Source organism: Strix aluco, chromosome 6 (assembly GCF_031877795.1).
Source record: "Strix aluco isolate bStrAlu1 chromosome 6, bStrAlu1.hap1, whole genome shotgun sequence".
In the NCBI taxonomy this organism is placed as follows: Eukaryota; Metazoa; Chordata; class Aves; order Strigiformes; family Strigidae; genus Strix; species Strix aluco.
Window position 1 is genome coordinate 21,605,033 of NC_133936.1, and position 21,619 is coordinate 21,626,651.

At 33.7% G+C, this 21,619-nt stretch overlaps 1 protein-coding gene across 6 annotated transcripts in view; it reads right to left on the reverse strand.

The window, feature by feature from the left end:
• The window catches only part of LOC141925234 (sodium channel protein type 1 subunit alpha), a 102,287-nt gene that overhangs the window by 25,699 nt on the left and 54,969 nt on the right, over window positions 1–21,619 (reverse strand). For 4 of the 6 annotated variants that reach the window (XM_074829010.1, XM_074829013.1, XM_074829012.1 and 1 more), the window contains 11 exons: window positions 21,292–21,597; window positions 20,156–20,536; window positions 18,874–19,006; window positions 17,782–18,020; window positions 15,288–15,461; window positions 14,276–14,632; window positions 13,091–13,573; window positions 9,505–9,622; window positions 8,074–8,228; window positions 6,635–6,808; window positions 3,975–4,097 (listed from right to left, as the gene is read on the reverse strand). In XM_074829010.1, the coding sequence (XP_074685111.1) occupies window positions 3,975–4,097; window positions 6,635–6,808; window positions 8,074–8,228; window positions 9,505–9,622; window positions 13,091–13,573; window positions 14,276–14,632; window positions 15,288–15,461; window positions 17,782–18,020; window positions 18,874–19,006; window positions 20,156–20,536; window positions 21,292–21,597 (2,643 nt within the window). The remainder of the gene's footprint in view (window positions 1–3,974; window positions 4,098–6,634; window positions 6,809–8,073; window positions 8,229–9,504; window positions 9,623–13,090; window positions 13,574–14,275; window positions 14,633–15,287; window positions 15,462–17,781; window positions 18,021–18,873; window positions 19,007–20,155; window positions 20,537–21,291; window positions 21,598–21,619) is intronic. The other 2 variants (XM_074829014.1, XM_074829015.1) reach the window with 1 other exon arrangement.

Below are 21,619 nucleotides of genomic sequence, written 5' to 3' on the forward strand. Positions count from 1 at the left end.
CTTGGGTTGTCTATATACACTTGGAGTGATTTACTTAATGTAACATATAGGGGATTAAAAATCATGCAAAAATTTAAACTGCAGTTGTATAAATATCTATAGTTGTGACTATTCAGATTATAGTGTTTTGGTGTGTGCTTAATATATTACAAGTAATGTTCAAAACTTTCTATGGGATATTTTTGAATGCATGTAGCTGTAAATTGAGTAACAGTGTAAAGCACAGATCTTTCTAAAACAATGTAGAAACCACATTGAAATTTTTAAAGACAGACATTTTTTATCTGTTAAAAACGCATCTCTAAAATCTAAAAATAGCTGAGGTACCTTTCCCCTGAAAAAAGATCTTAAATAAATCTAAATAGCAATACTGATTTTCTCAAAAGTTTTCATGTTATTTCTGTAACATCAGAAATTTCTAAGGATTATTACCAAAGTTTTAAAGCAACTGAGAAGGGGGTGTAAGGTGAGTATATATAATCTAGTTTTGCTGCTACTGGGATTCTCAAATGAGATTGTTGCTCCTTCTAACCCTAAATACACAATGTAGTGATTAGTCACACTGTAATCATCAAGGGTAAAAAAGGGGGAAATACTGTACCCATAATACAGATAAGGGGAGGAACCAGTGGTCCACCCCATCCAAGCTGAAGAAAGGTTATCCTATATGAAATAGAAATATATAGCTTGTTATTAGTTGTGAATCTGTAATGACAGACACTTGATGTTATGTTTTATAACTTAGTCATATGAGAAATGTTTCTTTCCTACTAATGAAGTTTGGAGTACTCTTGAAAGTGCCTCATTATCGCTTTCCTGGTAAGGGAATCTAAGGAATAGCCATTGAATTTTAGAGGATATTTAAGACATCAAATACGCTAATTTAGTTTTATAATTTATGAAATTGGACTGGAAATTTGAAATACAGTAAATGTTTAAAGCCATCAGCCAGAAATATGCATAAGGCATGCAAAACTGAAAGTGCAAGTGGATTTCAGATTGTTTGCTGCCTTCTACTATTTCTCTAATAAATCAAGCACGGCATGACATGCTTTATTTTGTGAAATTGGACACAAATGCATGCTTTATTGTCACTTAATTCTCTAACTCAGCAAAGCAATGTATACCCAGTATTCTACATTTACAAGTAGCATACCAATTCAGAACTAGCGCAAAAGCATTATATTGCAAATACTAAAACGCTAAACAAAAAGCAATGGGTATATTCAAATCTCAGTTTGCAGATACGACTGCATAGTACCTCCACTGAGATGAGAATATAAACCCTAAGACAGAAATTTAACTTAAATTAAAGCAATTATTTACTTTGCCTTCCAGCATCTGGGTGGAGTCGGTTTTGAGATTCAGTATAGAAAGTACTAAAATTTCTCAGAATTCAGTATAGTAGCAGATATTTTAAATGCCTTTAATATGGCAAAAATCACTTCTGTGCTCAAGGCAAGCACAGGCTATGGACCACTTGTACCCTATTTTGGTGCAAGTGATTCATATATATTATATTCACTTTGAAAAGGAATTTAACCCATTTATGAAATAGCATAATTACAAAATTAAGTTGTAACTACAGAGTATAACTGTAGACTTACAAGAATATAACTTAAAAAGTGAAGTATGTTTCATATTTAGGGATAACAGAACAGTTATTAGTATTTACTGACTATGTAAAATGACTTCCGATTGACCAGAATGGTACACTTATTTAAGAAAAAGATTGATCTTAAAGTAGCTGAGAAATTAGCAGATTGTTTTACGAAATAATGCAGAGCGTTTTACATACAGGGACTTTTGTGGAATATGTATGTTCTCTTAAATTTTCAAGGCAAAATTTGCATAGTATTGAACACAGAGGTAAACATTAAAATTATAAATACATGATGATTAAAAACTCAGCTTAATTTCTCACAGCTCAGTGTAGGTATAGGCAATATAAGAAAGCAAAAAGGTTTGATTTATTTTTGCTTTCTGTTGGCAGATAAAGGAATCTGTTTTTACAGATTTTTATTAAATGAACTCAGTTTCTGAGAAGACTGTAATTTGACTGTAGTCTTAGCATGAGCTGGTCAATTATTTATTATTTGAATCTTTTTACTGTTCGTGAGTCATTCATAAAGTAATGTTACTATCTGTCAATGAGCTGTTGTGAATACTTGCCAAGTGCTTTGGAAAAACCATTTTCAGAAGTGCATGTAACTAATAGTAAAGATAAGGCCTATACAGTTGGCCAGTCAAATTTGCTAAGTGACTGGAATCAGGTACTTCATTGATTATCATTAATATTGGAGGACAGAGCTGAAACCTTTTTTGCTTTTCCAGGCTTGTTTGTGATTCCTACAGAGTAAGTTTCTCATTAACTATTCATGTTGTGTATCTGAAATTCTAACATGTGATTGGGCTTCTGACATAGTCTCATAGTTACTCAGTGAGAAATAGGGGAAAGCAGTAAATTTCAAAAAACAGGTACTTTTCTTTGAGCATGAATATCCTAAATCTTTTAAGTGGAAAATTTACTAAGGCAATCATGTAAGGATACAGAAAAATGGAATAAAACATTTGGCAATCAATTTTGATGTTATCTTTCTGGAAATTATCTGTTTTTTCCAACTTCACCTAAAGAACTGCATTTCTTGTCCCTGTGTAACTTCTCTACTGGTCTCTAAGTCCTCCTGCAGTTGACCAGAACGTTGTTAGAAAAGTAAAGCTGACAGCAAATTCCCGACATTTCTCTGCACAAAACCACATTTATCTGAATGTTCATGAACAGTAAGTACAAAAAAAGACAAAGAGAAAATGGCTAAATCAGTCATTCCAAACTTAAATGAAAATTTGTACATTCTGTAGTACTTGACCAGCTCTTACCCTGCTGAATATCAATTTGTGAATTTCAAATGATGAGAAAACTGTTAAAAGTCAATTTGCTATATGAAACTGAAATTTATTAATCTAGTAATCATTGGTTAACAATATTTTTTTCTGATGCATTCTGAAGTAGAAATATGTAGCCTGATTAATACAATTTAAAGAACAGAATTCTAAGCCTCAGTCTGACTTGATTAAGCTTAGATTTGTATTTAAAAGTTGTTCATTCCAGGCTATTCCACTGGTTTATAATTGACTTGAAATTCATTAGCACATTGTTTCCTCTTATGTTTCCATGAAGTAGCAAAAAGCATTCTCTCAAAACATATTTCAATCACATGCATATAGAGTTAGTTTGTATTCAGTGGCTTTAAGGAACAGAAGGTATAAACAAATGAAAAAATAAGTTAAAATGCTTTCTTGAGTGAGATGAATAGTAAGCAGGGCCTCTTAAGTTACTCAGAATAAGAAATAACCTTATATACATTGTACTGAATACTGAATAGATTTGTTGAAATAAGAAAAACATTTACCTTACAAAAATAATAGTAGAGAAATCAAATGATTTGTTTTTAAAGTCAGCCAAACTCAGAAATAGATTTAAACCACTAGCAGGTATGAATATATCTCTAGTACCATCTAGTAAAATTCAGCAATGTTAGACCAAAGGTGGTTTATCAAATACAAAGAAAAATGAAGGATTTCAACTGATAACAGAAAATATCTTTATTTACTAATGCTAAATTAGATTCCTGTATAAATATTGTGATATGTTTATCAGTAAAAAATCAATAAAATCTTCTTACATTTTATTAAGAGTCTGTTAAGAGAATTCATAGTTGGTAATTTCAAAGCCTTATATGGAAAACTCCTGAGATTGGCTAGAAAGTAAAGTAACCTTCATGAATGTAACTTCTATGTGATACTGCATATGGATTTAGGTGAACTGATGAAGCATTTTGCTTATCTGTTAGTAAAAGATATGCAATAGATAAAAGGATAGTGCAGCCTTTCTGCATGGACTTGTCATTCCTTATTCTGCATGCATGAATTCTTTCTATGCATGCATAGTTTCAGATTCTTTCATGTTGTCTTACCCTCATGCCTTCAAATCGTGACAAAGCTCTTAGAGGTCTCAAAGCTCTTAGTGTCCTAAGGGACTTAATGGCACCAAGTTCAGAGTAACCCAATGCATTTGCTGTTAAGCTAACCAAAGAGACCTATATGAAAACAGGAAAGTAAAAATTATTATATTGTACATACTACTTTACATACCATAGATGTGAGATATAAACTTCTTTAGAAGAATCTAATTTTGGATCACTTTCTTCAGGAATAGCAAGTCTTTTAAATAAAAAAAAAAAAAATAAAAAAAAAAAGAAGCAGTAATATGAAAGAAGAGTAGGATAGGGAAATAAACAAAAATATCATAAGGTAACAATATCTGAAAATATTAACACTGCTGAGTTCCATATTTGCTAGTGATTTAAGGGGGTTTAAAACCACAAAAAGCAAATTAAATTAATCTCTCCTTTTTACCAATTTAATTATTGCTTTCACTTTTTCTTTGTTTTACAATGCTGTTGGGATCAGTAATTATAGTTGATAGTGCTCATTTGATTGCCCACAACTGATAGAGAAATGACTGAAGCCTGTTTTGAGTTAACAGATGGGTCACAGAGCAACATTGCTCCTCTGGAAATTGGTAGAAAGGATTAATTTATCTATATTCAGTTACACTGACTAATCCTTTTGCCTGACTGATGAATTTTTGTGCTCTACAGGCTGACAGTAACCTGGGTTATGCTGCTTCTTAAAGACCTTATAAGAACAGTTCCATAGGTGGCAGAACTCCACAGGCCTTTATATATTCTATGTCCCTACATTACCTCAGTGAAAAATACCATATTGTCTACATTTGCTATGGCTCCTGTCCAAAATAATATGTTCTGTTTGTTTCCCATTTCCCCTAAATGGTCCTTCATTATGCTGTTCTAATTCCTTAACTACTTATTGGGCCAAAAATAGCATCATGGTTTCATGTACTCTTTCATTATAAAGAACAATGCATCAGGTAAAGAGAACTCTGGGACAGTGCTCTTTATGAGTCATATTTAAAAACAAGCATTATATGTGAAATCTTTAGCTTTTAGAAGTTAATATCTTTTCTGTACTTGTCAATTCTGAGCTCTAGCAACCCACAAAACTAGGTTCTTCTGAAATCTGAATTTCTTTCTCCAGCACATTCATCATACTACTGAAAACTTTCAAGCTTTCAAGCTGCCATCATCTAGAACAAGATTAAAGAAAATATCCAGGTGTGTAAATCCAGGACTTAATCATGAGTTTATTCAGACACTTTATGCATTATACTTTCACAGAAAGAAGTATTCAAATCTTCACATTCACAAGATGTCTGTTTGGGATATTATGATCTAAATAAGGTCAAATATTAGTGAAAATGAGTTTAGAAAAGGAATAGGCACTTCTGCTTGCATGCTTCTTCAAGCTTTTTTGTTATAGGTGCCACTTAGTTACCCATTTTGAGAAGAATTAGATACTAAAGAACAGAAGTGTTTTCCAAAGAGATGGTACTTTCTTTGTACGAGTATTATGTTTGAATGTGGTCGTCTGTAGTTGTATATGTGAAGTTGAATCCTAGATATATTTAATCCATAATATATTTAATCTATAATATAATATAGGCACCCATCACAGGACAAAGCTTGAGGAAGTAAACTGCTTTGATTAGACTTTGTACGCTGAGAACACATTCAGAAACTGTTGGATTTTTAGCTATTCTTTGGGTCAATAACTGCATGAGCAGTTCACCTTTTACCTATATGGTGTCTGTTTCTAAGTCATTGAAACCAGGACAAAATGCAACTTAATTTTAAAATTGAGCTTGTTTAATATTTGTTTTTCCTAAGTTTTACAAGTCTATCTTAAAATTGTAGCGACTAGTTGTGGTTTTGTAATTAGCTAAAATATAGTATTTTAGTTTCACACACAGAACTTCATAAACTGCAGAAAGAGTATGTGTTTCTGTACACTGGAGGTTTTCTCAAGGGCATATACTTACGACATTTCTTCTTAAATTCTCTGTAACTGTATTAGTGCATCAAGAAATAGTCTCCCCCACTTCACAGCATAGCACAGCAGAGTTATAACTATGACACTTGCAGGAAAGATTATTGAGCCTGATTTCAAACGCAGTCTTCTGTGAAGACTGCAAGTTCAGCAATATTTATTGGACTTTAATAGTAAGCAAGCCACACCACCAATGCTACAGATACAGCTTGCATTCTGTGTAAAACCATAATTCAGCCATATGCTGAAATTTGTGGACATGACATTCATTTTCTTGCCAGAGGAGCTTTAATTCAGATGTGTATCTGATGTCTAGTGGACCAGACACCCATCTAAATGTTGGATGGGACTTAGACCACAGCAGGAGGGAAGGTGGGTCTGAAGGTGAGAATGAGCAGCCAAGGATAGAATGGAGGACAGCACAACCTCTTTCAACAGCAGTGTTGGGATAAACTTTAACTGCTTGTGGGGCTACCATGTGAGGGAAGACAATATTGTAAGTATAAAGTGAAAGACAGAAAAACATGGAATTTTTTCCATCTCCCTTACTTTTTCAATTGAAAAATAAACTAGTTGGTATGCATAGATATTATGGTTGTAGAGCAAGCAATTAAAAAAATCAGATAAAATAAATATAAAAGTAACACCTAGGAAATATATTACATACATCAACAATCAGGAAGTCCAGCCAGCACCAGGCATTAGTAAAGTATGTTTGATAGCCATAGGCCACCCACTTAAGCAGCATTTCCAGAATGAAAATGTAAGTGAAGACCTTGTCAGCATATTCCAGCATGGTTTTGATAGTTTTACGCTGTTCAATATATATGTCTTCAAAAGCCTGTGAGTAAAAAAATTCAAAGATATTTGTTATTCCCTTTTGTTACTGCACACACTTCAGGTTGTAACCAAATAAAAAAAAAAAAGGGCAACAAAAAAAAAGGAAACAATCTTTCTTCAAGAAAATGCATGGGAGTGTCACTTTTATCTAATGTTATTTTCAAATATTTCTAAATCACAGGGAAGGTGTCACATGCTGTTGAATAAAAGCTGCCTATTTGATGGTTGTGTCGATATTAGACCAAACAAAAGCAGAGTGATTCTTAAAGATTTAATCAAAACTAATGATAGGTAAAATCATAAACAGCTAACCATTAATGGTATTTTAAAGTGTTGGGAGTGATTTAAAAAGTTTATAATACAACTTTGCAACACGATTTTCTTTTTAATGATGTAGGAACTTGAGTAATTTACCAAAGGGTAATTGCATCTACCAGGGTAGATGCTGGATCTAAGAAACTTCAGTTCAAGTTGTATCCAGGCTCACCTTTATTTAACACCTCATCTCCAATTTCTTTATTCTTTGTCATTATTTGTATTTGTGAAATAACATATTATTGACATGCTTTGTTTCTTTTATTGTTATAGATTTATATTGTGGTTGGCTTCTTTTTAGTCTGCCCTCACATACTTGTTAAACTTAAAGCAAATTCATGTTTTTACAGATATCCCTTTAGTCTACATGAGTATGAGTCAGTAGAATGAATTAGAAGCATAAATAATAAATTCTTATTCTTAAAAGGGAATAATTACAAACACACAGTCTTAATCTTTCTTGTTTTTCTAGCACATAACATTTATAAGACTGTGTAGGCCAGCTCTGGCTCTTCCAAGGTATTGTGAGCTGTTCATGTCATTACAGTTACTTCCAGACTCTTTTTTTTTTTCACCAATGACAGTTTTTTTTCCCTGAGTCATATCAGTAAACACCAGTAAAACTAGAGAGCAAACTCAAATAACAAAGTTAAATATGTTCTCTTTGCAAGTTGTCCCTCTTCCTGCTTCAGGTGTATCACTATCATTTTCAGCAAAGGAGTTAAGCTCTCTCTAACCAATTATGTCTATTCTTTTTTTTGACATATTGTTGAGAAGAGACTTTTTCTACCATTCTTTCAAAGGCCTGACTAAAATGTAGCCCTGTCATTTGAAGACATGGAATTGTGTGTTCTTTCTGGTGGAGAAAACTACATTAAAACAATGTTTGAAGAGTCAACTTTTAAGAAGTTTTCCGACAACATTGTGACACTCTGTTCATGTTTCACTTACCAGAGCTCCACTACTGAGGAGAATCATAAAGACAATGAAAGTCTCAAACCAGTTGTGTTCAACAATCTTGAAGCAGGTTTTTCTAAGGTTCCACCACTGCTTTCCTCTCCCTTCTTCTATACTTACTTGACAGCACTTGAACCTTCGTACACAGCCTTTAAAACAGTGTATACATTGAGGGGAAAAAAAAGAAAAATATATTTTGTTGAACTGCATTAATTTTGGTTATGCATTCTGTTAATGATACAATGCTACCTTTCCAGAAGCTGTGCTATTTAGTAATAACTCAATACATTTTTACCTAGACGACCATTTTTTTAAGTGTTATGAAACTGTACTTTCTTTTGTTTGGGATACTAAATTCAGGCAATGTTGCATTTACTGTATGAAAAAATGTAAGCCTCCTATCTGAGTTCTGAGCTTTTCAGTACCAGATAACTTCTCTAACTTGTGCCCTTAATTTATTTAAGCTTTTATGATTTAGCTGCTGACTTGGTTTTGTTTCTTCTTTCATTTAGGTAGAAAAATACTAGTAATCAATAATGGTATTTTATTTGCCAAATCCAAGTCTATTACAGAACTACTTCTTATAGTTCAGTGTAAATTTCTAAAGAAGTGACTGTTGTCATGTCCAGAAATAATCCAACCCCAGCAGTGACAGTAGCATTTATTTTCCAAACTCTAAATCTAACTTTTGCTTACAGATACCAAAAAATGGCATTTGTATCCTTACTTTTATCCTGTTTTAAACCTATTCCTTTCCCTACTTCCTTCACATGCATACATCCATAAGGTTTATCACAAGGAAATGCCTTTGCAAATAAAGTTTATGACCAGATTCTTGTTTTATTGAGTTGTGTAAAAAGGCCAATAGAAGGAAGCATGAAAGATGAATGAGTCCACCAGTTGAGAGTGTTCTTGCCCCAGGTGGCACAGAAAGGCTCTTCCTTCTCTTTTTGCCAATTTGTAGAAGGTCCGTTTAGCATTTTGCACAAGACCATCCAGGTGCAGTTTTTATTTACCACTCAACAGCTGTTTCAGTAATGTATACTTTATAAAGCACTTTGGTAGATATCTATGAAGAGTAGTATAAAAATAGTGTGTTACTTTATTATCAAAGAGACTATAACTAAACTCAGAAAGTACAGTAGTGCATACTAAAATAAAACTTTCAGTAATATATTTTTATTATTTTAAAAATAATTATAATTTTCTGATAAAATGTTTTCTTAATTCTTTATCTGATATATAGTCTAATTGTGGTATGAGTATTCATATGGTAAATTATGGTCTAAAAGTACTATTGCTAATAATAATAGTTTAAATATTAACAGAAGAGTAATTCAATACATAAATATTAATACTTAGTTTAAATAGATAATTATTCCACATTTAATTAACAAGCATTATTAGTATTTTTGTTTCAAACACCTTCTGTGAAGCAGGCTTCTGGCTCCTGGGCTTCTTCAGGTTCAGCTTCTGGTTGCTCTTCTGCAGGAAGTCCGATATCAACTGTGCTACCTTCGGATGAACTAGACAAATTCAGCTTCTGTAAAGGCAAAGAAAAAGCATCACAAATACACAGTAAATATTTTTAAGGCAAATACTAGTAGTTTTCAGAATAAGTAAATAATTCTGCCATAGTTTTGAATGTTATAGTATTCAACATAAGTAAATTGCTGATAAACGTGTGAAATTTGTACAGTCTTTGGTTTTCCTTCTGCATTGTATGGATCCATTAAATAGAAGATGTATCAGTGATATATAAGGCTTTAAACAAAATCATGCTTTAAACTGAAAAATATGAATGATGATGCTAAGCCTGCAAAGATTTTTTTCCACAACTAGCCATAAGTGGCAATGATCTCTTGACCTACATAGAAATAATGAAGGCTAAATATATATGCACGAATCTGTAACATCTACTGAAAAGCAAGTAAGAGCCTAAATATAACTATATAAATGAGGCAGGAGCTCAGAGGAATGAGGGAAAAAAGCACTGATCAGCAGAGAAGGCTGTACTTTAGAGGACAGCAAGTCCAGATTAAAATTGCTGAAAGTCTAGCTCAGAATGAAGCAGAAGCTGCATACAATAAGGCTGAGGTAGCTTAAGGATGGCCCATAAAACATCAGATTGTGTTTTATAACCTAATCAAATTTTCAATAACATGATGGTCATAAAGAGAGAGAAGTGGAAGGTGGAAACGAAATTTTAAAAAAATGAATGCATTTAAGTTAATCCTCATCCTAAAAATTCTAAAAGTGTTGTAACATGCTGCTGGGTCCTGGCTGCAATCTAGCTGTTTGGTATCATGGCTAAAGATTGGGTAAAAATTGTGAAGAAAACATATTTAAGGATGTAGAGGTAATCAAAATACTGGAATAAATGCAATATAGGTTCATCAGTGTTAGCTTGGAGCAGACTTTTTGATATTGAGGACAAAAATTCCCCAAACCCTAACAAAACTCTTACTAAATCAGTAGCCAGTCCATTTTTCAGTAACAATTCCAGGACTCATTGAGTTGCATGGGGCTTAATAAAACTGGTAGTATTTTAAGTAACTAGGTTTTAGTTAATTTAATCTTGTGATAACTACAGAGGTTGGAAGAACAATGTTTCAGCTTTGTCAGGACAATGGGTTGATGTATCCAGTTTCAGGCTCTGTCATTATTTGTCACAGGAACCAATTTATAGAGGGTTTTTTCCAAATTACATTAGAGTTGCTTCTCTGATATTTTTACAGAAATATTGTATACTTCTAGTAATCCAATTTTCACAAATCATCCTTTGCAATATGATTTACCACTTTTCAGAATAATTCTGAAAATATTTTTCAAAATTTTTCCAAAGCTCTTTCATTTTTGGAAAAAAAACTTTCCATTTTATTCTCTATTTTCTTCTAAGAAGATTTTTCTGTATTATTATTGTCAGCTACTTTTTGAACACTAAAATTAAGCTCTTTGAAATTAACAGTGTAATTAATAATTTTAAGAATATTTATTTTTTACTTTGCTAAGGGAGAAAAGAGTACTCAGCTGAAAAACAAAAGAAAACAAAACAAAACAACAACACCACCCACTCACCCACCCCCATCCCCCGACATCCCCCACTTTTAGAGCAACAGGGTCCTGGCCAGTACTTTAAAACTCCAAGAATAGTGCTGAAAAGCTCAGTATGGTCTAAAGCCAGCTGGAACTCACCTGTTAGTGCCCTATGGCCTGAGAAGCAGAGAATCCATACAGTCTTTTCTAAGTAGGCTCTCATCAAAAACAGTTAATTCAAAGGTTCTGCTGTTCTGGTGTTTATAATTTTTGTCTACATTCCCATTATACTAGCAGTCAATATAGAATAAGGAGTTGGACTCAAATCCGAAACAGCTGGATGCATTTTCCACAGAAAACTACATAACAGAGCTGCTCTTTCATAAGCTTCTGGAGGAAGTCAGAAATGTCATGGTACTTTCTCAGTGGGAGAAAATTAACCCTGGTCCTACAAGTAGCAGCGCATTACAGAACGCTTTCCTAAACTGAATCTATTCAGTCATAAACCAGCTTGTGTTACTCCATTTGACTGACTGCCTGATCTATGTTGGGTTGGAAGACTGGACTGGACTGGCCAGCATCAAGGTAATTGTGGGGAGAGTAGGTGACCAGTCATTTTTCTCCAATGGATCTTTGTTTAAATGTTGTTTTATTTAGAAATTTTTTCTGCTGGGGCAAGTTTATAATGTATTCAGATAGATTCTTATAACCTCTATTCTGGCAACGGTCCAGAAGTTTGAGTCAAAGCCAAATTATAATATATTTTGGCTAATATTTAACAGGAAAAGAAATATTAATGCTTCAGATATTAATTGGGAAATGGAAACTGTCTCTGAAATAGGTTGTCATGGGGAGAGGGTGATTTGTATAGGTGTTCTTTCTTGTGGGAGGATCCAAAGTTTACACTTAGCTTAACACTGGGTTTTTGTTGAGAACACTAGAGGGCTTGCACACACTGAAGTGACTGCAGTACAGAATTCAGCTAGTGTAACATTAGGTGTCTAAAGTACTGTTTAGCAATACAACAGTGGCGAGAGAAGATGAGCTATCCCAGAAAGAAAATGGATTACTACCAGAATGGAAACTAGCTAGTTTAAGGTTGAGATTCCTCAAGTCAGAAAATTTAATTTGTTAAGTGTCTGGAAAGATAATTTTCTGATTTGACTAAAATGTCAACAGACTAAGTCACTGAGGGTGTAGTTGTTTGCAAATTATGTTATCAAATAAATTTAAATTATTTTGTTAAAATAGCCACAGACAAAAAGTCATGTAAAGGAACAGTTATAACCTTAATATGTTTTTTAAAAATACAGTTATCAACAAGGCTTTATATCTATAGCCTGCTTTGGCATTTCCTTAGCAACATGAGATATTTTCATCTGTTGATACTGTTTTTCAGTTTTAACAACTAAGTGAATATGGAAGTGTCTAAGGTTAAAACTTCTTTTTATGGGAAACTAGGTCTAGAAGAGCTGACATTTTTAAAATCTAAAAGAATTCCAGTGTCTAAAGGAAATACATGAACTATTTCTATGTTTTGTGGTTTATACCTGCTCATACAAAAATCCCATAGAAGTGGATTTTTTTGAGTGGCAGAGAGAAGATGTATAATGCTTCTCATGGGAACCGTGTTACAGGAGGCAAACAAAAGTTTCTGGTGGAGTAAGGCTATAGCTAAGGCACTGCCCTGCTCTACCAGTTGTTGCAACTACCATATGGACCATAAACAGTTCTTATGGATTAGTTTGGTGTCCCATTGCCTGGCCTCTTATTTCCTGTTGGAGAATGTAATTTTTAACCCTTCCTCACCCTTTTGTTCATCAAGAATTAAACCCTTCTTTATACACTCATTTATACCTATGTACAAAGAAGTGTCAACATAACAATTGATCAAGAACCAAATACACTGGCTTATGCTGAAAAAACCCCCCCAAACTCAAAAGATCAGAGAGAAATGCACAAAATATCTAAATACCTCTTTGCTTTCTTCCAGGTCTGATTCACTACTAAATTCCTCTGTGTTTAAATTTTCAAAGTCAGATTCACCCACAGCAATGGGCACTGTCACAGTGAGGCTTGGGTTGTTTATGAATGACATGTAATCACTCTCGTCTATTATATATTTTTCCACACTGCTACCTGTGCCTATGCCACTAGTTGTTCCATTCACATCTTTAATATAGTCGTGGTCCTTGCTTAGTTCCACGGTTGTGTGGTTAGAAATACAACTGTTTTTGTTGTTCAAATCTTCAAGTGGTTTGATTTCATCTAAAGCTTTTTGTTTTTTAACAAAAGCTTTTTGGATGAATTCACGTGCTTTTCTTTTTACATAATCTATGCCCTTCTGCATTCTTGCTACAGCAATTTGGAGATTATTCATTTCATTGTCATCATCTGTCACGGCAAGGTTGTCTGCACTAAATGAGCTCAAGAGCAAGGCCAAAAATAGGTTCAGTACCTGCAGAAAGACAAAAAACATTCTAGACTTTATCTGAACAAAGAAAATTTATTTTATTAAAAATTGTCATATTAGTGACTTCAAAGACTGAAATTCCAATAATTCACCAAAACCAAAGAAAAGCACCCTCAAAACTTTTTCTCTTCTCCATAAAAAACTAAACTTTTAAAATTTTGCTTAGGTCCTGTTCACTATTCAAATATATTCCCACAACTGACTAATATCTGTAAATGTGTCTTTAAATCCCCACAGTATATAAATATTTTGGTGCCAAATCTTATAATCTAAAAATGAAGAAAACAGATTTGCTATTCAGCATCATTAAAAAGTTTAATTTATCCCATCACACAGAAGAAATTAGATTATTTAGGTGACTAATCATATGGGATAAATAATAAAAAAATTCACAGCAAATGGTTTATAAAGAACCATAAACTAAAATTATTTGAAGCACAAAATATTTACAAAGAGCCAAAAGACAAATTAAGAATGTGACTAAGTGCTCACTCTAACATTCTTAGGATTTTGATATTGCAGAATACTTTGTTCTCAATCCAAGAAAGCTCTTAAGCTTAACTTTAAGCATTGCTTGAAACACCTGCTTAAGTGCTTTATTGAAGCACAGCCAGAGCACTTAGTTCACTTCAGGATTGAGCCCACTCTACTGCCAAATAATTATTTGCCAACACTTTGTTTACATACCACTAGGTTTCCAATCACCATGACCATCATGAAGACAGTAAGGCACATGGCTTGGCCAGCAACTTCCATGCAGTCCCACATCGTTTCTATCCATTCTCCACACAGCACTCGAAATACTATCAAAAAAGAGTGAAAAAAATCTTGCATGTGCCAACGTGGAAGCACACAGTCACTTGCAATTTTGCAGACACATTCCTTGTAGTTTTTCCCAAACAGCTGCATCCCAACCACAGCGAAAATGAACACAATGATGGCCAGCACCAGGGTCAGGTTACCCAGAGCTCCCACAGAGTTACCAATAATTTTTATCAGCATATTTAGTGTTGGCCAAGATTTTGCCAATTTGAAAACTCGTAACTGGAAGAAAAAAAGAAAAATATTGTTAGGACAACCAGCAAGAAAGACACAAAAATATTTTAAAGTTAGTTTGTGGAACGATATTACTGCAAAATATGCCATGAGTATGACTGTTCAGAGGGTATCCTCTTGTCTAAAAGCATGAAGATGGAAGGTTCAGTCAACAAAATTTTGTGAAGTTAGAGCTTGATATCCTCAGAGCATAGTTTTTACCGAAGGCCAAAGAAGCTACCAGTCATAGTAGATGGAATTTAAAATCTAGTGTTCATCTGTTAAAATCATCTGGGCCACTTTTCTACTGGTCTTTGTAGAACAGATCATTGCTGTAATGCCAATCAGAGCACAATACATCTAGTGAATCGATTTGTTTCTGCATAGCAGGATGTTTAAAGTGTGTATATACAATAAACACATGGGAAATAGGCCCAGGGCACCCATTGCTACCTATTTGTCTGGATCTTTATCAATTTCCATTGAAAACACTAAGATATCACAAGTAATAAGGATTTGTACTAATGAAAGAGACATTAGTATGTGGCAAATATCAAGCAAAATCAAACAAAATATCAAGCAAATATCAAGCAAATTTTTACGGAAAAAAAAAATATTTTAATGAAGGTCCATTGAAAAATCAGTGCAATTGATGTATATTTACCAATCTGAATGATCGAAGAACTGAGAGTCCTTCCACATTTGCAAGACCAAGCTCAACCAAGCTAAGGGTTACAATAAAACCATCAAAAATATTCCAGCCTTCCTGGAAATAATAGTAAGGATCCATTGCAATTATCTTGAGAAACATTTCTGCTGTGAAGATTCCAGTGAAGACCTGAATTCAAAAGGCATTTTGTTATTTCATTGTGAAATATAATATTACAGATCTAGCTGTTGTCTAAGTTCTTAATTCAAGCTACATATCTGCAATGTCTTATCCAAAACTGATACTCAAAAATAGTTGTGTACTGTAGTGAATTATTATGCCCACCTTCCCTTAACAAATGCCATACAAACCAAGCAATTTTTTTCAATTAATTAAATTTTATGCTAAACAAATTACACAAACTTCTGGTTTATAACATTTATAATAGAATTTCAACTCTATCAGGATATGGGCTTTCTCATGTACTGTATGAACAAAATCCCAAATTTGATTTTCACAACATAAACCAGAATACTTTCCAAGAAATTACACGGTATAACATCTTTCTTGTTATACTAACTACAGTATACAGCAGCATGAATGAGGCCAAATCTAAGACTCCAGAAAGGTAGCTCCTTTGCTAGTATAACCTGCCATAATCCCATTCAGTTTAACAGAGATACAATTTTTTATAGCAGATGGGGATCAACTGAGATACAACAATTTGCTGAAGCTGAGGAACTTCTATCTGGGTGTTGCCAGTAAGTTCAGTGAAGTTTATTGGCTCAATCATCTTGATGTCGGGAATAAAAGAGCATTTAAGAATGCATTTTAAACATGATATTGCTGGTAATGGTTTCTCATCATGGGATGCTACGCTGAATGAAGTAGGAAACATATTTAGGAGCCACCAAGGCAGTGACCCTGAGTAGCTTTGAGAGAAGCTTTAGAAGAATTTCCTGTCGGATAGGAATGTACTGAAGCCACCATTAAAGGCTACCTGAGCCCTGGTCTTAAATGCTTTCTTTTTTGGTTTTGATAACCCATTTTCAAGCAAGCTGAACAGAAAATGGGACAACTAAAGAGAATAAACTAACTGGGAAAATCAGGAGATGGACAAGAAGAGTTTGACAACTTCTGCCTAGGAACACCAACACTCAAGATAGATTTTATTACAGTCTTTAAATACATTCTAGATATAAACACCAGAGAGGGAAAGGTGACTATTTTTTAAGCTACAGGATTGGAACCATTGAGGAAGAGGTAGGACTGAATGAATACACTTTGAAATACTGACTTAGGTTCCTAACGATCAGGATGGTGAGGTTCTCAAGGAGCTTTAAAGTGGAACTACTGGAGCAGGCGAACCTTGAGAGCCTCTATATTGCAGAAGGGGTTTATGTCAGGGAGCCTAAGACTGGAAAGGTGTGGTGTTTATAGCCAGGTTCTCTTGCACTCCCTTTGTAGTCAGATGTACACCAAGATTTATATGGCATTTTCTTGGTTGTAAAACAAACCTATACAATGCTATAATACAAGATTTTACATTTTATTAGGAAACTCAGATTGAGAGTTTCCCTTGCATATATGAAAACCAGCTATGCATTTATCTTTCCATCTAAATCCTGTAGTTATTTACATGATCTGAGATATTTTTCCCTCATTACAAAACAAGGATAATTAAAAATCCCATTATAAGAAATCAATTCTTAAAATAAGGGACAAAGTAGGACTGCAGCTGCAGATACGTCTATGTGATCAAACTTGTCAGTTCAAAAGCATCAGAGATACAAAAAATTAACTTCTGAATTCTTTAATAATTTATCTTTTTGAAGTAGAAGGGAGAAAATATAGTTGACAACATAAGAAAAAGATATCTTACTAATTATCTGATCATAAAAAATACAAAAACTATAAAAACTATAAAAGGAAAAAGTAATGCAGGATATTTTTCATAGTTTTACATAAGGCATATAAAGAAAACAATCCACATATCCAGATAAAAAGTCTTTTACAGAAGAAAATTCTAGAAATGCTTTTAAATGGCTCTTTTAGTGGTTGTAAACCCGTGCTCTGGAAACAGAGAAATTAACAATACATTCATAATTTAAAGATTTATTTTGTATTGATTGAAAAAGTTACACTGCTTTTATTTGCATAGTGTCTTTTTCATGGAAGTAATGCATTTCCTAGTTTAATAGTTAGACAAATCAACTTCTGTTTAAGATGAACTTTACTTAATATAGCATTGGTGCCATTTTTAAAATTTTTAATTTGGCTTTGCAGAACACTGCAATATATTGATTTGAAAGTATCCTAAGTTACATGAGCCAGGGTTGGCAGTGAAATTTCCAAAAATGTTCTGATAGTCATTATCTGGAGGCCAGTAAATGTCCAATAAATCTACTTTCTGAAGGGGGAAAAAAAAAAAAAGGCTGTTAAAAATCCTTTCTGTTATTTCAGACATACTTCCTTCCGAATCATGAACATAAAAACCCAACACACTTACCAGATTTCCAACTGAAAGTACATTATTGAATTCTTTGGTCATCGGGTAATGTTCCATAGCCATAAAGAGTGTATTTAAAACAATGCAAATTGTAATAGCCAGATCAACAAAGGGGTCCATTACCACTAAGTTGACAATATGTTTTACTTTTAACCAATGCGGACTGCAGTCCCAGATCAAGAAAATATTTGCAAATTTATACCAACATGGTGGGCATTTCTGTCTTGATTCTTCGAGTTCTGTGGGAAAAAAATGTTCATACAAGTAACTATATGATTGCTCTAACATTCCTCAATCCTGTATGAATTGTACTAGTCAACTTGTCAGTCTGTACTGGTACTGATTAACCTGCTATAGACCCTTTTTTACAGAGGTTTTCAAGAAAGTCTTTAAAAATTACTATCAAATATATTTATTTTGTTCAAAGCTTATCTCTCTAACATAACTTCTTTGTATTCCAATCACTATGCTGATCAGTATCAATTTATGCATTGCTTTATATTATGTATTTAATTGTTCCTTGATTACACTTCAGCCTGTTCCTCCCACTTACTGTTCTATTATGTAAATATTTTTATTTTGAAATTTGTGGTGTTTAGGTAAAAATTGTCAATACAATTTTCATTCCTAGTTAAATAAAAACCTATTTTTATCACCTAGAACAGCACTTCTTTAAAGAGTAACTGAATAAATATAACCACTAAAAATACATATATATTTTAAAAATGGTTGCATATATTTGGAAAATGTTCAGTGGCCTTTTTGTGTCCGATAATATATTTTTAATTTCTATGCATAAGCATCCCCTCAGTTATGACCATGAAACATAATTCTGTAGTCCTGATGACGACATGAGGTAGGTGCTGGCAAAACAATGAGATAGAAATGCTTACTTACGTAATAACTTCAATGCTTACTTATGTAATAACCTTAATGAGTAAAGAGGTTTACGTTTACTGATAAGTATGTGCCCATTGGTGGGATGGTATCTGTTAATAAACCTAATATAAATCAGTTTTTAAGTTTCAACTCAAATTTTCAGAAGTCCATTGGAAAAAAGGTATTAAATATTAAGCTATGAGCAGCACACACCTTCCACAGTGTTTGTGAGAATGCTAGCAATACTCATGGCTCTTTCCCTTAAAGCTGGATCTTCCAGGAAGTCCATAGAAACGTGAAAAGAGCTTGATATTCTCTTCCTCATTTCTGTTTCTGTAGTGGTGCCCTATACAGAGAACAATAATACATGAGACCATGTTGGAGAAATGAGACAAGCAAATACTGTATAGAACCCTGTTATTAATGTCTTAGCTTGGATACGTGCTTCGTGCACTTCAATTTTTATCATGTCAGACTTTTATCACTTTTTAGTACCTTTTAAATAATTTTTAAAAGGTATGATGCAATAGTTACCTACTGTTCAACACTGAGAGATTTTATTTACTTAACTTTTGCATTTCCTTCCTTTAAGCTATGAAAAATGATTTAAACAAATGGAAAAGGAATGAGTTCAAAATATTGTATAAAATTTTTGCAAACTGTAATTTTTTCCTTACTACTGCTGATGGAATATTCTGTAGCAAGTAAGAAAAGTCTGACTTCCTCATGCTTCCTCATGCTAGTATTTTTTTAGTAATGTGAGTAGACAACTTCGAACTAAGCAAGAATTTTTGTTGAGACATCTTCTCTTACCTTGTATATGGTAAGAGAATGGCAGCAATATGTGCTGCACATATGTTCACACAGACATTTGTATTTTGGGAAGTATGTATTGATATGTGCTCTTCCAATGAACTATTTGTTATCTACACTACAGCACTCCACCAGCAATGGATGGAAAATATATAAGAATGAGAAATAAATTATAATAAGAATTGACAACTTTCTTACATTTTCAATGGGGCTGATAAAGAAGAATGTGATCAAAATTAATTAATAATGTTAATTTTGATAAAGTGGTATATAGCAGCACCATATTGCTGATTGCAGTTATATGATAATATTTTTGTATACTTTGTATTTCCAATTGCATAGCAACTATGATTTTGCAGACCATAGCCAGATGGCCCTTTAGATCAACAAAAGTAAAGTATAGCACAGTAAAGCATAGTGCTTTTACAAATGTGTAAGTAAATTAATATTTTATTACTTGGAAACTGTGAATTGCATTTGTTAGTTATGAGAATATTTGTAAGTAAATGCTTAGGCTGCAAACATATCTTAACTGTTTTATTTATTAGAGATTTTACAAGATGCAGGAGCATTCACAGCTTGACCAACCAGGAAGCATTGCCAAGGGTTCCATTCTGTAGAAAACACTGGCTGGTGCAGTAAGAAAAGGCCACGATGCCTAAGCTATTTAAAACTTTCTTACATTGTCATCAGTAGCTGGTTTATCTATTATCACCTCTGGCAGAAGCTGTCCAACAGGCGATGTAGGAACAGATGGTCCACCAACCAGGGAAACCACCCCATTGCAATCCACAGTGCTGTGCATCTTCCCATTCACTGGAAACACTGCCAACATCCTGGATGACCTACTGGCCTGACTAATGTTACTGTTGCGCCGTTCACCGTGCCTGCGCGGCACAAAGAGAGAATCTCTTCTGCTATCATTGTCTTCAAAAGTGCTGTGCTCATCATCAGCAAAGTCATTTTCTGATCCTATATCCTTTGCTCTACCTCTGAAGCTGAAAAGACTTGTTCTGCTGTTGCGCCTTGGAGAAAACAGGGAGCCTCGAATGCTCAGCAAAGACTGCAGGCAAACAAAATCTGTGATTATTGGCTGAAGCCTTCAAACTTAGCATTATTATTAGGATAGCATAGGGTTGTTGTTTTTTTTTTTTTTTTCTCTTAAATGAGAGTAACCATTTTTCCCAGAAGATAATTTCACAGTGCTGCTGTAAAATTTTTGTATATATTTAATTATATATATATTTTGCAGATAGAAATACCACTGTTCATGGATTCTTAAGACAAAACCAATTTTGAGCACTCCTTTCTCCTAATGTCACTTAGAGTTGCTGAGTAGAGTAGTTGCACAATACCCATCAAGAAAAAAAGGGAGTCTATACATGCACATTCTTTCATGTATGCAGCATCCTGCACATATTGAACCAATCTCCAAACATCATTGAAGCAGGAGGAAAATATGAGGCTATCATAATGGAAAAATACTGTAGTGTTTTAATAAGTCTAAATAATATATAATCACTCCAAAAAAACCCCACAGAATCAGAGAATATTTTAATATGATTTTTAAACAATCCTACTACAAGAATAGAGATATGAGGTTACATTTAATTCTCTGTGGTTTTTTACAAGACAATCTAGTAGCTACAGCACTTTCTCTCAAGCACTAGGAACAATAATAAAGTTTAATGAAAATCTCAGTGTTTCCTTTCTTTAGGTGTAGGGTCATATTACAGTACCAGGAAGACTAAAGTAGTTTTGTAATAGCCTATGATGCTTTAAATGTATGCTTCTACTAAAAATAACTATATGCAATACCTGATGTGGAGACGAATACTTCTTTTCATATGTCAGTCTATTGCCTTCAATAGATAATCGGAAACCTTTCCTTCTGATGCTGTCTTCTGATTCAGACTTGTGAAATTCATCTTCATCTTTTTCCTCTCCTCCAGACTGTTCTTTCTGTTTTCTTTTTTTCCTTCTATTTCTTCTCTCTTTTGCACTCTTTGAGCTCAATTTTGACGCCTCTGAGGAACTTTCTGAGACTCCTCCTGCTTCTCCCCCAGCGCTGGGCTCCCTGGACTCCACAGATGCTGTTACTGCTGCTGCTGCCACTGCTGCTGCCTGCCATGTTGCAGAATTAATT